The sequence below is a fragment of the Hemicordylus capensis genome, chromosome 2 (genome assembly GCF_027244095.1).
Source record: "Hemicordylus capensis ecotype Gifberg chromosome 2, rHemCap1.1.pri, whole genome shotgun sequence".
NCBI lineage: Eukaryota > Metazoa > Chordata > Lepidosauria > Squamata > Cordylidae > Hemicordylus > Hemicordylus capensis.
In genome coordinates this window covers 303,747,230-303,764,113 of record NC_069658.1, presented here as the reverse complement: position 1 = coordinate 303,764,113, position 16,884 = coordinate 303,747,230, and the positions used below count along the sequence as shown (strand labels likewise).

Genomic DNA, 16,884 nt, shown 5'->3' with positions numbered 1-16,884 from the left:
TTGCTGAAGAGAATAAATTTTGCACATCTGTGTTAGGGATGTACACAAAGTATTCTGTACATCTCTGGGGTGGCGCAGAGTAGTAGCTTTAAAAGGAAGCACGCAGGTCCCTACCTGCTCCTCCGCTCCCTGCGCTGCCCCACCGCAGTGCTTTCCATTCTCTCCATTATAAAGTTCCTGCGCTGCATGGCTGCTTCCCTGTTCCCAGCAGCACGCGTGCATCAGCATGTACATGGCATCATGCATGTGCAGACGCTGTTTGCATGGTGTTGCTGACCATGCAAATGGTGTCTAAGCATGCACAGATGCAATGTAAATGCTGATACCCCCACACGCGCTGCTGGGAACAGGGAAGCAACTGCATGGCGTGATGCTTTTTAGAATGGACAGACGGACAGTGCCACGGTGGGGGGCAGTGAAGGAGCAGGTAGAAACCCGCGTGCCTCCTTTTAAAAAGAGAGATCAAAATAATAATAATAATAATAATAATAAATAAAGCTACTGCTCCCACCACCCCGCCTCTGAATTGTTTCAGCTCTATTGAGGTGCCAAAACAATTTGGGCACATCCCTCATCTGTGTTCTAATAAATTCATTAAATCTTGGTTTTATTAGTCACAAACCCTTTACATTCTTGTAACTGATTTTTATCACACTTAACAATGCTAGATTATATATTGGCCCTAATTGCAGTATCTATATATTTAATTCTCTTACAGCCGACTGAGGAGAGAACTGCATGGGGATGTGGGGATGCATGGGGATGTTTGGCAAGCCCTGCCCCCAGGCAACCATGACCAATGAAAAGGGGTGGGCGGAGCTGCTGCTCAGCCCCGGGACAAACAATGGGTTTAGGAGGTGACGTGGCGGCAGCACGGCCACCCAAAAATGGCTGCCTGGCTGGCAGGGAGGGAGGGAGCCGGGTGGCGGGCAAAGCCCCGCCGCCCAGAGTAGGCTGCCAGTGGGCTTAGGAGGAGGCGCAATGGTGGCGGGGGGAGAAGCGGCCTGGCAGGGAGTGGGGAGGAGTGGCCTGGTGGGGAGGGGGGGAGAAGCCCCACCAGCCTCAAGAGGGAGGAGGTGGCTGTGGTTGGGCCAGTCATTGGCACGAGAAGAGGGCACGGATTGAGGAGGTGGCTGTTGCCAGGTCAGCCACTGGGCCGAGAAGCGGCTGCTGCCCGGCTGGCTGGTGGGCCGAAGGGAGAGCAGGCGCTGGCGGGTTGAGGAGGAGGGCCGAGTTGTGGGGTGGGGAGAGAGGCCACCGGCAGGCCAAAGGAAAGCAGGCGCTGGCGGGCTGAGGAGGAGGGCAGGGCTGTGGGGGGCAGAGAGTGCTAGCGAGAGGGCTGTGGGGGGCAGAGAGTGCGAGCAAAAGGGCTGTGGCGGGAGACAGACAGAGAGAGCAAGTTGCAGGGGGAGAGAGTGAGTTGTGGGGAAAGGGGGGGGGATGCCACAGGCTCAGTATACTACCGCACAGATGCTCTGTGTGGGCTCAGATAGTATTGTAATAATACATTAGAAGAATGGGACTTCTGGAATACTGGTAGGTAGAACTCCATAAATGGCAAGGAGCTATGAAGATTAAATAAAATTGGTTCCCATTATTGCACAAATAACTTCTGAGACCAACTATTTTCAGATATCTTTGTCAGATACAATTTTTACCTTTTTAAAAGCTCATCTTGGCATCCATAAGGTTTTGATTTTCATGTTTTATGAAATTTCAAGTTCTTGTGAATATATTTGGAGCATCAGATGCCAAACTAGATTTTGCAGTTCACAGTGCAATCACAACTGTGCAACTGGCTAGCATCCTGTGTTATACTCCTATTAATGTGTGGAAACATCTAATTTAGAGTGTGCATGTTTAAGGTAGTAAAACTTGTGATGGGCAATCCCCTTGATTCTGAATGGATTTAGCGTTTTAGCTAGATGCAATGTACATGCATCTTTATTATTTATTTTTCCAAAATAATTTTCCAAAATAATTATTTTCCAAAATAATTGCAAAAATATTTCTGAGCCCCTTCTGTAATTTGGGCCCCATCATACTCCCAGTAACATAACTGGGAGCACTGTATTGTCTGAAGCACCTTCTCCCCAGCCATTTCCTTGGGTACTCTGTGCTGATCTTTTTCATTTCCTCCAAACTTACCTGCAGTGGAGCTTTAGCAACAAGAGGGGTTGATGTCAGAGCCCTCATTCTGCCCCAAAATGCAGTCACAGTTGACGTTTCTCTTGCCTCTGGAATTCTTAGAGGTTGTTTTTGGATGCACAGTATGTAAATGAAATGAAAATTAAATTTGGGGCATAATAGAGGTTCCAGCGCCAAAAGATTGAGTGGGGAAGGGTGGTGCCAGGGCTAGTGCTAAGTCCATTATGAGTCAGACTTAGAATTTGAAGAGGGTTTGGGTGAGTTTGAAATGGACTTGAAAATTCCAAACTGGGAAGTGTGTTCTTTGAACCCCTTGAATTCCAATATTCAGTACCATCAAAGCTAAACAGCATCCAGACGTTCCTGTAGGAGGACGACTGGGAACCAGCATCCCTTCACACAGACAGCCATTTAAAGATAGTTGAAAGATACTGATCACCATCAAAGCGTGGTCTTTGACTCTTGATTCTTCCTGCAGCATGCACTCTTCTTGGTGTGGGCAAGTTGTTGCAGAAAGGAAAAGAAGGGGTGGGATTGAGCTTTAAGCAACATTTTCTTTCATTTAAAAAAAATTGAGACACTTTATTCAAAATAACAGCTGTATGCTTTAAAAGAAAAATACTGTCTAATCCTTTGAGAGAAAAGCTCCCACCTTCACATTTTAATAATTTTCCATAGAAAGTCAGATTTTTGAAGAAAATTCATCTCTGTAGAAAATTCATCATTTTCTCCCTTGCTGCAAAGTGAGTGATCACATATATGAGAGAGAGAAAGAGAGAGAGAGAGAGAGAGAGAGAGCGCTAATACAATTTTGCTTTGAGACAAGTGAGCCAGGAAAGAGGAGTTAAACTACTTTGGAAGCATGCAGAATGAGCTTCTTAATGGACTCTGCTGCTGCAGTGTGTGTTCTCCCCTTTTTCCTTTGATGCTGTTGCTAAGACATGTTAATTGTTCCCTTTCAGATGCAGTTGAAATCACCTCTGGGTCAGTCTCCAGTGCCTCTTCCATAAGCACAACTTCACTGGATACCTTGTACACTGGCTCTACCGAGTCGGGTCTCCCAGCTGCTACTCCCAGCCCCAGCAACACCCCTCCCCCTGTCCCCAGTAGAAGTGCCCACACAATGGTATCACACAGCTTAGATGTCAGCCCTGTCACACAAAGAAAGCATGGGAATACAAGCAAATTTCCCCAGACCAAAAGGGCCGCCCCACAACATCTCATGCAAACTGAGATTTCCAATGTGAATGATGAAAAAAGCATACAAGCCAAGGAGACTGTGGCAGCTGCTTCTGCAGGGTTAGAAGACTTTGACTCTCTTTGCCTGGAAGATAAGAAGGCAGCTGGCTTGGAGGATGTGGATCAGGAATCATCTGGCCTTGTAGTGTCTGTGCCGAAGACAATAGGTGCTGAGTTGATCGAGCTAGTTCGCAGGAATACGAATCTCAGCTATGAACTCTCACGGGTTGCCATAGGTGTGGTAATTGGCCATATCCAGAGTTTTGTTCCTGCCACAAGTAACATCATGGAGCAGATTCTCATCTCACTGGTGGAAAGCAAGGTAGGAAAAGTGCCGGATTCTGCATCTATGGGCTAGGCAGAAAGCAGGCATATTACTTTAAAAATTCATGTTGCATTTAACTGGATAGCTTTGGAAATGTTCAAAATCTTGGAGAGCAACAATTCAGGTAAACAAGAGTGCTATTTACATAAGAGGTCTGGAAACCAAGTCTTACAAGGAATGGTTAAAGGAGTTGGGAATGTTTAGCCTGGAGAAGAGAAGACTCGGGGCAGGGGATATATGGCTGTCTTCAAATATCTGAAGGGCTTTTGCCAGATATTCACAGATCCACTTGCCAGCTTGCCAATGGTAAGTGCCCTACCCAGCACCACACAAATCTGCTTCTCAGAAGTCTCATTTCCAATGCCATTTTTAAGAAGACAAGGAACAGCAGGAATTCCTTCTGAGCAATAGGCGGGGGCTCTCACTGTTTCTTACCCTCTTCATATCGCAGTACAAATGAGAGAGGCCATGCTTATTTCCTAAACCCTCTGCCTGTGCTGGAATGGAAAGGTGGTGAGCACAAATAATGGCAGGCTGGTGAACTAATTATCAATTGGTGGACCCCTGGTTGTCACATAGAAGCAGCAGACTTGTTCTCCTTCCTGAGGGCAGGACTAGAACCAATGGGTTGAAATTATGAGGAAGGTTTTACTTTAGAAAGAATTTCTTCCCTGTGAGAGCTGCCCGCCTTGCGCAGTGGTGGGCTCCTTTGCTGGGGGTTTTCAAACAGTGGCTGGACGACCATCTACGCCAGGGGTAGTGTGGGGCAGTTTCCTGCACTGAGCAGGGGGTTGGACTAGAAGACCTCGGAGGTCTCTTCCAACTCTAAAATTCTATGGCAGTGAGGACTTTTGTAGTTCTGCTGCTTCCTTCATGTGTTAAGATTGTCAAGGAGAAAGGAAACAAACAATTCTCAAACCTTTGGGCCCCATTACAGTTGCAGCAAAGTTCAAGTGTCCTTAATTAGCAACAAGAAGAACAAATCATTTGGTTTTAATCAACCTGGAATATGTTAGATTTTTCATTACTGTTTTTCTGTACTTGCTTTTTATTGTTTCCAATCAATGAAACAATAAATATTCTTTCAGGTCAACTTTTCTTTCCCTCACAGCTTTATCTTCTTCTACTTATATGTGTTCTTGCTCATTCCACATTTCTTTCAATCCCCTATTTAACTCGAGGCAAATGTGGACTCCCCCATAGATTCTGGAGAAGGTTTTTTATTTCTATAGCTGGTGTGAAATGAGCTAAAAACCCTATCTTTCATGGCTTATGAACTCTTTGTTTATGGAAAGCATGTCTGGGGGAGAAGGTGTTAACAGAGTGAAAGCTTAAGTGTGTTAGGTGATTGTGATGGCATGGATGTATGTATGGATCATTGTCTGGCATAAGAGGGTTATTTTGGTGCCTGTCATACTCCTAAGGATGTACCAGGCTCCTCATATTGATTTATTGTTTCGTAAAACAGCTCCCAAAGAGGCAATTTCAATTCCCAGTGGCTGGGTTAAATCTGTTTGTTTATCATCCAAGAGACCTCCCTCCCTATCTGACCAAGCCAGCAAAGACTTGCATGTCCAGAGAGCAGCCTAATGGCCTGTCTGGTTTGCCAAGACTGTAATGTGCAATGGGACAAAAAGAAAGGAAAGCTACATTACATTGATACGATCAAGTTGGCAGTGGAAACTTACTAAGAGAGTGCATAAAGGGAACAATTTGCAGAGTCGTTAAAAACCACAGGGCTTGAGCTGGAATAAAAAGGGTTTTGAGATAAGGTGTAAAGACCAACACTTAGAATCAGCAGAAGACAGGCCTGCTCTGGAAGAGGTTGAGACAGATGCTGGTACATTAATAGGTACTAAGCCTCTAGTTGAGCAATAGCTGAGAAGCATCTTGATTTCTTTTACAGTGTGTGTGTCCCACAAAGCATAATCTGAAATGATTATTTCAGTCTTTATATTTCAGTCTAATAACAAGGCCTAAGGCATTGTGCAATTAAGGCATGAGGAACAGATGTGAATTGGTCAACATGGAGGAACAGGTGGTCTACTCTCTATGAGGTAGCTCTCAAATTCTTCTGAAGGGCTCTGAGGTTGCAACAGGAAACACTGCTGTTGCTCAGGGAATGAATGGCTAGACTGGTAAAGGTCTATGAAACCTTCTCCAAAAAAGGGCAAGTGGAAGCTTGTTTATACAAGTTTGGGGAGGATTTGAGTCTGTATGGACTTGAACATAACATAAGTACAGCCCTGCTGCATCAGGCCCAAGGCCTATCTAGTCCAGCATCCTGTTTCACACAGTGGCCCACCAGATGCCTCAGGGGAGTCCAGAGGCAAGAGATAAGTTCATGTCCTACTGTTGCTCCCCTGAAACTGGTATTTAGAGGCATCGTGCCTCTGAGGCTGGAGGTGGCCCACAGCCACCAGACTAGTAGCCATTGATAGACCTGTCCACCATGAATCTGTCTAAGCCCCTTTTAAAGCCATCCAAGCTGGTGGCGATCAACACATCCCATGGCAAAGAATTCCATAGATTAATTATACGCAGTGTGGAAAAGTACTTCCTCTTGTTGGTCCTAAATTTCCCAACCTTCAGTTTCATGAGGTGCCCCCTGGTTCTAGTGTTGTGAGAGAGGGAGACGAATTTCTCTCTGTCCACCCTCTCCACTCCATACATAATTTTATACATTTCGATCATGCCTCCCCTTAGTCATCTCTTTTCTAAGGTAAAAGCCCCAGATGCTGTAGCCTGGCCTCATAAGGAAGGTGCTCCAGGCCCCTGATCATTTTGGTTGCCCTCTTCTGCACCTTTTCCAGTTCAGCAAGATCCTCCTTAAGATACGGTGACCAAAGCTGTATGCAGTACTCCAGATGTAGCCACACCATAGATTTGTATAACAGCTTTATAATATTAGCAGCATTTTTATTTTCAGTCCCCTTCCTAATGATCCCTAGCATGGAATTGGCCTTTTTCACAGCTGCTGTGCACTGAGTCGACACTTTCAATAAGCTGTCTGCAATGACCTCAAGATCTCTCTCCTGGTCAGTCACCAACAGCTTAGATCCCATCAGTGTATATGTGAAGTTTGGGGAGGGGGGTTGCCCCAATATGCATCACTTTACACTTGTTTATATTGAAATGCATTTGCCATTTTGTTGCCCACTCCCCCGGTTTGGAGATATCTTTTTGCAGCTCCACACTATCTCCTGTGGATACCCTAAATACTTTAGTGTCATCTTCAGATTTGGCCACTTTGCTGCTTATTCCAACTTCTAGATCATTTATGAATAAGTTAAAGAGCACTGGTCCCAGAACCAAACCCTGGGGGATCCCACTTCCTATCTACCTCCATTGTGAAATTTGTCCATTCCTACCCTCTGTTTCCTGTCCTTCAACCAGTTACCGATCCACACATGAACCTTTCCCCATATCCCTTGACTGCTAAGTTTACTCAAGAGCCTTTGGTGGGGAACTTTGTCAAAAGCTTTTTGGAAGTCCAGGTACACTCTGTCAACCAGATCACCTTTATCCACGCACCTATTGACACTCTCAAAGAACTCAGTGAGGCAAGACTTTGCCTTGCAGAAGCTATGCTGGTTCTCCTTCAGGAAGGCATTTTCTTCTATATGTTTAACAATTTTGTCCTTAAGTATGATTTCCATCAATTTACCTGGCACCAAAGTTAAGCTGACCGGCCTGTAATTTCCCAGATCCCCCTGGATCCCTTCTTGAAAATCAGAGTCACATTGGCTACTTGCCAGTCCTTTGGTACAGAGCCTGATTGTAGGGACAAGTTACATTTTTTTGCTAGGTGATCGACAATTTCACATTTGAGTTCCTTCAGAACTTTTGGGTGGATGTCATCTGGCCTTGGCAATTTGTTGATTTTTTAGTTTTTCAAAACAGTTTAGAACATCTTCCCTTGTCACCTCAAATTGACCCAGTTCTTCAGCCGCTAAACCTGAAAAACTCAATTCCGGAAAGAGTATATGGTCAGTATCCTCGGCCATGAAGACAGATGCAAAGAACTCATTCAGCTTCTCTGCAATCTCCTTATCCTCCTTAATACCTGTAATCCATTTCACATCCTCATCATTTAAGGGGCCAACCACCTCCCTGGCAGGTTTGCTGCTTCTGATTTATTTAAAGAATTTTTTGTTATTCCCATTGACACTTCTAGATATATGCTCCTCAAACTCTTTTTGCATCCCTTATTGTCTCCTTGCATTTCTTTTGCAGAATTTGTTCCTTCTTGTTCTCTTCATTTGGGCAGGACTTCCATTTTCTGAAGTTGTCTTACCTTTTATAACTTCCCTGACTCTACTTGTTAGCCATGCTGACTTCCAAATAACTGTTCTAAAGCACAGTCATTTAGCATGTCTAGAAATTTGGCCTCTCTTTCATTACCTGAACATGAATTTACCCAGTCACCCATTATAACTGCCCTGTCTCTCTGAAACCTCTCTTATTTGTTTTTCCAACTCCAGGTCACTCTCAGTGCTTTGATCCAGAGAGCAATAGCATGTCCCTAGTAACACATTTTCTTTCAGTCCTCGTAATGTTACCCATACACCTTAAGTGGTGCAGCGGGGAAGTGCTTGACTAACAAGCAGAAGGTTGCTGATTCGAATCCCCACTGGTACTATATTGGGCAGCAGTAATATAGGAAGATGCTAAAAGGCATCATCTCATACTGTGCAGGAGGACGCAATGGTAAATCCCTCCTGTATTCTACCAAAGAAAACCACAGGGCTCTGTGGTCGCCAGGAGTCGAAATTGGCTTGATGGCACACTTTACCTTTAATGTTACCCATAATGTTTCTGTGGAGGACTTCGGTTCACCTAGGTTTTCTAGCTTATTGGAATCTATCCCTTCTTTGATATACAGTGCCACTCCTCCCCCAATCCTCCCCTCCCTGTTCCTTCTATAGTGTTTATATCCAGGAATAATCATGTTCCACTGGTTCTCACCGTTCCACCAGGTTTCTGTTACACCCACTATATCTATATTTTCATTTGTAACCAAGTACTCCAGCTCACTCATCTTGGCTTGGAGGCTTCTGGCATTGATATTTAGACACCTGTATGCTGAGTCCCTCACCTGATATTGGCGTGTGCTATCCCCCTTACCATCATTTGACCTATTTGGAAAGCTGTCATGTGTTTCCTTCTGCTCAACTGCTGGCTCTACTCTGTCCCCCTTCTTGTTTATCCGAAACATGTTCGCTCTCAGGGGATTTTGATGGCTGAAGCAGATACCACCCAGTTCCTGTCGGCAATCCCCCAGGTGTCATTTTGAAAGTTGCTCTGCGACCTTCTTGATTATAAGCACCAGCAGTCTGGTTCCATCTTAGTTCAAGCGGAGCCTGTTCCTTTTGTACAGGCTTCACTTTCCCCCAAATGTATCCCAGTGCCTAAAATACTTAAATCCCTCCTCCAAGCACCACCGTCTTATCCACATATTGAGACCCCTCAGCTCTGCCTGTCTCTCTGTCCCTGCACGTGGAACAGGTAGCATGCTACCCTGGGGGTCCCGGACTTCAGAATGCTACCTAGCAGCCTAAATTTGGTTTACAGGACCTCCCAACTGCATTTCCCAACATCGTTGGTGCCAACGTGCACCACAACAGCTGACTCCTCCCCAGCACTGCCTAACAGCCTACCTAGACTCAGTGTAACATCCACAACCTTGCCACCAGGCAGGCAATTCACTATGTGGTCTACATGCAGGTCACAGACCCATCTTTCTATGCCCCTAACGATCAAATCACCCACTACTGGGAGGCTTCCACCCCCTGGAGGAGTATCCCCTGTGCAAAAGGATATGGGCGCATCACCCAAGGAAGGGGTCCCTGCTATGGGAGTGTTTCCCTCGTCCTCAGACTTTCCCTCGTCCTCAGACTGACGTCCTCCTTCCCTGAGACCCTCATTCTCCATGACAGCAGAAGTGCTGTCAGCCTGGGAGTGAGTTGCCTCTATCACATCCCTGAGGGTCTCATCCACACATCTCTCTGACTCCCTGAGCTTGTCCAGCCACCTTGGCTTCAAGAGAATGAACTTGTTCTTTGAAAGCCAGGAGCACTTTGCACTGAGTGCACACCCATGACTTCTGCCCCTCAGGCAGATAGTCATACATGTGACACTCTGTGCAAATACACTGGGAAGCACCCCCTCCCCTGTTGGCATTCTACCTTCATATCTAGTTTTATTGGTTATTTAGAGGGCTTGAAGCTATGTACTGTGTACAGTTGCCAGCTAATTAAAGGTTTTAAGCTTTGTTCTCCAAGAAAATTACAAAGGTTGAATGGAGTTTAACTTATTGTTGCACTGGGTGTCTCCTCTGTGATGAAGGGCAGGCCACTTATGTGCCTCCCAACAGAGTTCCCCACCAATCTCCTGCTGAACTCCTGCAAAACTTATTTGATATCTATTTGTAAACCCCTGTTAGCAAAGCTCCTCTGGTCTGAGCCTTGTAACAAACTTAGGAGTGCTAATGAGTTACTGATGCCTTGAGGAGAGGAGAGCTGGTCTTGTGGTATCAAGTATGACTTGTCCCCATAGCTAAGCAGGGTCTGCCCTGGTTGCATCTGAATGGGAGACTTGATATGTGAGCACTGCAAGATATTCCCCCTCAGGGGATGAAGCCACTCTGGGAAGAGCAGAAGGTTCCAAGTTCCCTCCCTGGCTTCTCCAAGATAGGGCTGAGAGAGATTTCTGCCTGCAACCTTGGAGAAGCCGCTGCCAGTCTGTGAAGACAATACTGAGCTAGATAGACCAATGGTCTGATGCATTATATGTCAGTTTCCTATGTTCCTATGATACACACTACAGCATCTTGCTCTGTTTTACAGTGTCATTTTCCATCTAAAGTTTGTAAATGTTGGTGCATCATAAAAATTGTAGTTCTCTAGTAAAAGAAAATACTATATCTAAAAGAGTGAGAAAGGAAACCATAAACCTTTTTTCAGCAAGAGTTCCTTTTCAGATAATTTTAACTCAAAACTACATTCCTAAACTAGTATTTCTAGAGATAATGCTATAATAGTACACATGCCACCACAGAATATTGCTGTTAAATATTCACATGCCACCACAGTCAATTGCTTTGGTTTTTGTCAACCTGGGTTATGCTATGTTTTCTTTGACTTTTTCTGTACTTGCTTTTTATTGTTTCAGGTCAATGCATACAACTTCTGTTGGAATGCACTGGTTTTCTGCTGTTTGCTTTAGAGCTATGTTCCATCGTTAGTTTCCAGTTCCCTCTTTAGCTCATGAAAGAGTTAAACAGTGCACTGTTCTAAGTAGTTTTGCAACGGCCCCAGGACTGCCTTTTATATGCATCAGTCCCCATGGCTATTGGCCACTGTTTTTGGAGGCATGGAAGTAGAATGACAAAATATATTATCCGTTCTGCACTGTGTTAGGTATGATTTACCTTCATACCTAGCCCACTCAAATGATACAGGAACTTCCTGTTCCCCCTGCATTACACCCATGCAGTGTAAAGTATGCATTTGTAATGGTCTTTGAAAGAATTGGTGATGTCTCATTAGGTCAACCAACTTTAGGTGGAGGAATAGTCAGTTCAGCTCCTTTTTGTTTCACACTGATGGTGAGCAGGGAACTTCCAATTAGTTTCTCATATTAAAAACTTTATTGCTGGGCAAGATTACAGGAGGGTGTTCACGGAGGCATTAAGTTATAGAAAGCTCACTTGTTAAAAGTTCAAATCAGACCATAATTCAGTTAGCTATCCATAGTGAATAAAATACTCGGCAATAGCAGGACTTCACATTTTTGAGTCATGCCCCAGAAGGTAATTGCTTTTTAACTTGATAAAGATACTACATTAACATCCAGCTAGATTCAGCAAAAACCTTTAACCAGTTCATGCTTTGGCCATTTCTCCACATAGCCCATCCACACTTTGGCTTAAACTGTTGGTTTCTGATCTATATCTTGTGGTTTGGATCCAAAGGAAGCATCTAAAATACCTTGGGCTGACCATAACCTGATAAAAGAGGTTTCCATTTCCGAAACTAATCTTTAATTTGAAGGCTGGAATCTGTGATACCTTTGTACTACCTTTTCACACAAGGATAACTATAAAACATCTAACTTTTTTCTTGCAACCCTGGCCCTGTACAGAAAATGAGGCTTTTTCCATTTGGAAGTGGAAAATCTTATGTTTCTATATCTTCATAGAGGTTTAGTGGTAGAAAGGACCAGTGGGCCATCACCAAGCCCCCTCCCACCCCCGTCTGGGGCAGAATCTTTCATAAACAGATTAACTAACCTGATCCAAACCATAGTGTGACCCAGGCCAAATGTCAGGTGCAAGTAAAGTCTTTCATGCCAAGGTACTTGCTGAACATAAATCTTAATGCTATTTTGCCACTGGTTATTTGCTCTTGTTTTGTCTTAATGACTTTTTTGGCTTTATGTAAACTACTCTGGGAGTCTTGGCTGATATAAACAATATCAAATTCAAATACTTGGGGCATCAGATAGCATCTGCAACATAATATGCAAGGTAAAGAGACCCCCCAAAACCCTTACACCAAGCCATGTGCACAGCAAAATTGGACATATTTTACAGATCACCAAAAGATGGTGATGGCAGGGACTGGATGGACCTCGCTGCAAAGGGAGTTTATATCCTGCATGCAGCTATGGAAAAGACTGCCTCAAATCCTCACCAGCTTCATTTTGGCCAGTGAAGCAACCCAGAGCAAAGCCTCCCCAGATGACTTTAGTGGGATCAAGCTCACTGCTAAAATAATGTACTTTTATGAGAGTGTAGGTGCAAACAAACCCTAACTGAGACGTGTTATGCGGAAGGTCAAATAATACCATGGTCTTTTTTCTATATAAGGGTAGGCAAAGGTTGGTGCTGGATACTGGGCATAACCAAGTGACAAAGTATCAAGGTATGGTTTTTTTTTACTGATTCAGGCTTTAAGTATACAGGGAAAAATGAAAGTCCAAGTAATCAAGCAACCAGGGCAAAAGAGTATTATTTATTTATTGATTTGATTTGATTTGTATACCGCCCTTCCAAAAAGGCTCAGGGCGGTTAGTAGCTGAGAATGCTAGACAGGTGAGGTGGAGAGGAAAAGAGGAAAGGCTGGCTGAAGAATTAGGGAATGCACTAGGATCTAGTCATAAGAATGTAAGTAGAGCCTTGCTGGATCAGGCCCAAGGCATCATATATAGTCTAGCATCATGTTTTTCCACAGTGGCTCACCAGATGCCTTTGGGATGCCCACAAGCAGAAGATAAAGGCCTACCTCCTCCTGTCATTGAAAACTAGTTGTGGATAGGTTCGAGTAGAACTGGACTCAAACTGAACCAGGTCCAGTTCTGTTCACACTAAAGCCGGGTCTGGTCCGGTTTGAATTGAAACCGGTTCTGGCCCGGCTTGGGAGGAGGAGGGGGAACGGAATTATTTTTTAGAAAACTGGAAAAAGTGGCAGACATTGCAGGGCTTCGGGGTGCTGCTATGGAGGGGTCTCCTGTGGTTCCTCCTCTCATTGCCGGCCTCCTCCTGGTCTCAAACGGCTTGTTCCAGGCCTCTCTGTGTTGGCAGTGGCCATTTTGGAGGCCACCATGCATACACACTAGTTATTTGCATGGCCAGGTAACCTGGCCACGCAGATGGCCAGTGCGCATATGTGGTAGCCTCCATAATGGCCACCGCCAGCAGTGAGAGGCCCAGAACAAGCCAAAAACTGCCCAAAGTTGGCCGTTTGAGACTGGGAGGAGGCCGGCGGAAGGAGGAAGAGCCTCAGGAGAGCCCGCCACCCTGTGGCCACACATCCCAAAGCCCTGCAATGGCGGTAAGTCTGCCATTTTTAAAAAAATGCCCTGCCTGGCCCATCGGGTTTGGCTCAAGCTCGAGCTAAACCAGTCCAGCCTGCAGGCAAGCCCTCAAGCCGGGCCAGTTCGAGTGCAAGCTGGCTGGACCTCAAGCTGGCTCACACATCCCTAGTTATGCAGAACAGAGGCCTGCTGCCTCTTAATGTGAGTTAGCATATGGGCATCAAATCTAGTAACTTGATTTACTAGGGCTTTCTTTCTTTGTCAGTGACCCTATAACAGGATCTGGCAGATCTAAGGTCTAAAGGGAGAGCTGAAAAGAGAAAATTCAGACTGAAGTCTTGGATTACTGATGCATTAGAAGAACCTGACTGCTTAAAAGTCTGTATTTTCAAATCCAGATTCAGTTGATCCACAGTTTATTCAGGAAGGGGCTTTAAAGCCCTTGGACAGCTTCATTTCATGAAGAGAATAAAGCATATTTGAGCTGTTATCTACATGTAGTATTGCTTTCTTTTTTCAAGTTGGGTTCTAGGGATGTGCGAAACGTTTCGGGTACAGAACGATCTGTACCCGAAACAGCCAATTTTGGGTGATTAGTTCCTGAAACAAATCACCCTTCTAGCCAGCCAAAATGTTTTGGAGCCGAAACGCATCATTCCTATTTCGCTCCGAATTATCTGTTGTTTCGGCCCTCCATTTTGTGGCTGATAAAGTGCTTCTTGTTTTCTCTCCATTTTGAGCAATGACGTCTATTTGAATTTCCCGCCTTTTTGCCTCCCATTGACTTAATGCAAAAAGGTCTGATCTGACATCTACTTGAATTTTGGGTCCCATGGCCAAAAGAGTGGGGTGGGGTGGTAGTGCCTAATGGGTGGAGGCTACCACCCAAATTGCAGAGGGATTGGGCAAGGGGCTGATTTTTGGTGAATTGTTAAAGTTTTAGTGTCTTTGGGGCAGATCTGGGGCGGGAGGGTGGGGTGGGGTAGTAGTGCCTAATGGGTGGAGGCTACTACCCAAATTGCAGAGGAATTGGGCAAAGGGCTGATTTCTGGTGAATTGTTGAAGTTTGTGAAGTTGTTGAAGTTTGCTATTCTCTGATAGCAAATGAGATTTTCAGTACAAACCATGAATCCACTCTCATTTGCTATCAGAGAATCCACACTCAGAACACCTCAGAAACAACAGAACCCTGTACCCCATGGGTTAGAAACCCATGGGCGTGGGTGGCACCCTATGTGCACTCCACCACCACTCGCTCTGGGCCACCCCAGCACACACACATACCCAGTGCAGTTATGGGGCTGTTGAAACCTCAATTATACCTTATGAGAAAAAACCTTAAAGAGCATAAACTTCAATAAATCACCAAAAATTACCCCTCTGCCCTAATCCTTTGAAAAAATTCTGGTAGCTTCCTTGCCCTCCTTGGGCACTACCACCAACCCCTCACCGCTCTAGGCTACCCCTTTCCCCCTGACATGACGCACTACACCAGGCCTGCTCAACTTAGGCCCCCCAGCTGTTTTTGGACTACAACTCCCATAATCCCCAGCCACAGTGGCCAATAGCCAGGGATTATGGGAGTTGTAGACCAACATTTGCAGGAGGGCCAAAGTTGAGCAGCCCTGCACTACACCCTCCATTATACCTTATGGGGGGGGAAACCTTAAGGACACGTAAACTTCAACAATTCACCAGAAATCAGCCCTTTGCCCAATCCCTCTGCAATTTGGATGGTAGCCTCCACCCATTAGGCACTACCACCCCACCCCACTCTTCTACCCCAGATCCCACTTTATGCCCCAAATCTGCTCCAAAGACACGTAAACTTCAACAATTCACCAAAAATCAGCACGTAAACTTCAACAATTCACCAAAAATCAGCCCTTTGCCCAATCCCTCTGTAATTTGGGTGGTAGCCTCCACCCATTAAGCACTACCACCCCACCCCATTCTTTTGGCCCTTGGATCCGTTTTCTTGATCCGAATCGATTCAGATCTGAATCAAATCTGGGTTGATTCGGATGGGTCAGATTCAGACCCAAAAATGAATTGGGGGTGTTTCGATTTGGATCTTAATCAAACCACCAAAAATCCAAATTGCACACCCTTATTAGGTTCATGGTATTTCAAGGTATGTGGTGCTTAGTAGCAGACATTCCTATTCTGATCAGAGTCACAAATATTTGTTTAACTGTGTACAAAGATAGAACAAAATGCCATTTGCGATTAACAAATTCAGGCAGTTTCCAAATAAAGTATCTTTTGCACATTATAGAGTTCAGTCCACCTTCCATGTATTTACTATATGTATATGGAGTGACAAACCTGTTCATGTGACTATTACGCATTAAGATCTAGGACAGCTGTTTGCCCAGTGCAGTGATTTAACATTTGTTATTCTGGCTGTAAGGACTTACCAAATAATCTGCCATATAAAATGCAATTTAGATTTCTCCACTGCAGCATGAGAGGCACTTTTCTGTGAGGTGATCCCATCCTGGGGGCTGTATCTGAATGATGCAACTACATGGGTGACTTGGTTGCATTATTCAGATGTGGTTCCCATCTTGTGAGACACTATGGGTATGTCTAAAGGGTATCTGTGAGAATGCTGATCTTGTGTCTTGCAGGTCTTTCTGAAGAAAGGGTTATGCAGCCTATAGGTGTCTTAAGAAAGGAGGCTAAAATTGTCCTCAGTGGATTTTTTTTTTTTTTAGTAGAATACGTCTTCTGGGAGTGTGAAGAAGCTCTCCTTACAAACTGATATGATCTTCAGATAGCGGCCCTACTTTCCGCTTAAAGTATGATACTTCCCTTCCCCCCAAAAATCAACTCTGTGCCCCCTCGGAGTAAAGTGGGAATTGGTGGAGAGAGCTAGGGGCATGCGGAAAGATTTTCTAAGACTTCCCCACCCCACTCAAGTGAAGTAAGAGATCATCATTGATTAAAGCTTCCTGCTGCTCTATACTAAATCTCTCGCCCTTTTTTTTACACTTCATATTACATTCTTTAATTAGTTGTATCCTTTCTTCTGTCATCCTACTTTCAATTAAAAGTCAAAGCATTACTTTACTAAATCAATTTTAGAATCCATTACCACAGGCTTATTCCCAGTGTACTCTTTTGAAGGATGAATTGCTTGTGGTATTTTTCATTCAGGTCTGTCTTACTGCTCTGTTCATGCAATACACGGATCAAGGGAGAAGAAATATCCTCTCATACCTTGATGTTGTACAGTCCACCAAAGTGTCCTAGTACACATTCTGAAGTGGAAGTAATTTCAAAAACCAAGGAACCTATACCTCTCTAAATTGTAATTCACCTACATCATCTTAAATGCTGGGAAGCAG

The 16,884-nt window shown here is 44.7% G+C and overlaps 1 protein-coding gene across 4 annotated transcripts in view; it reads left to right on the top strand.

The window, feature by feature from the left end:
* NCKIPSD (NCK interacting protein with SH3 domain) overlaps positions 1 to 16,884 on the top strand; it is a 166,310-nt gene that overhangs the window by 106,160 nt on the left and 43,266 nt on the right. For all 4 annotated transcript variants that reach the window (XM_053301706.1, XM_053301703.1, XM_053301704.1 and 1 more), the window contains exon 5: positions 3,111 to 3,709. In XM_053301706.1, coding sequence (XP_053157681.1) covers positions 3,111 to 3,709 — 599 coding nt within the window. The remainder of the gene's footprint in view (positions 1 to 3,110; positions 3,710 to 16,884) is intronic.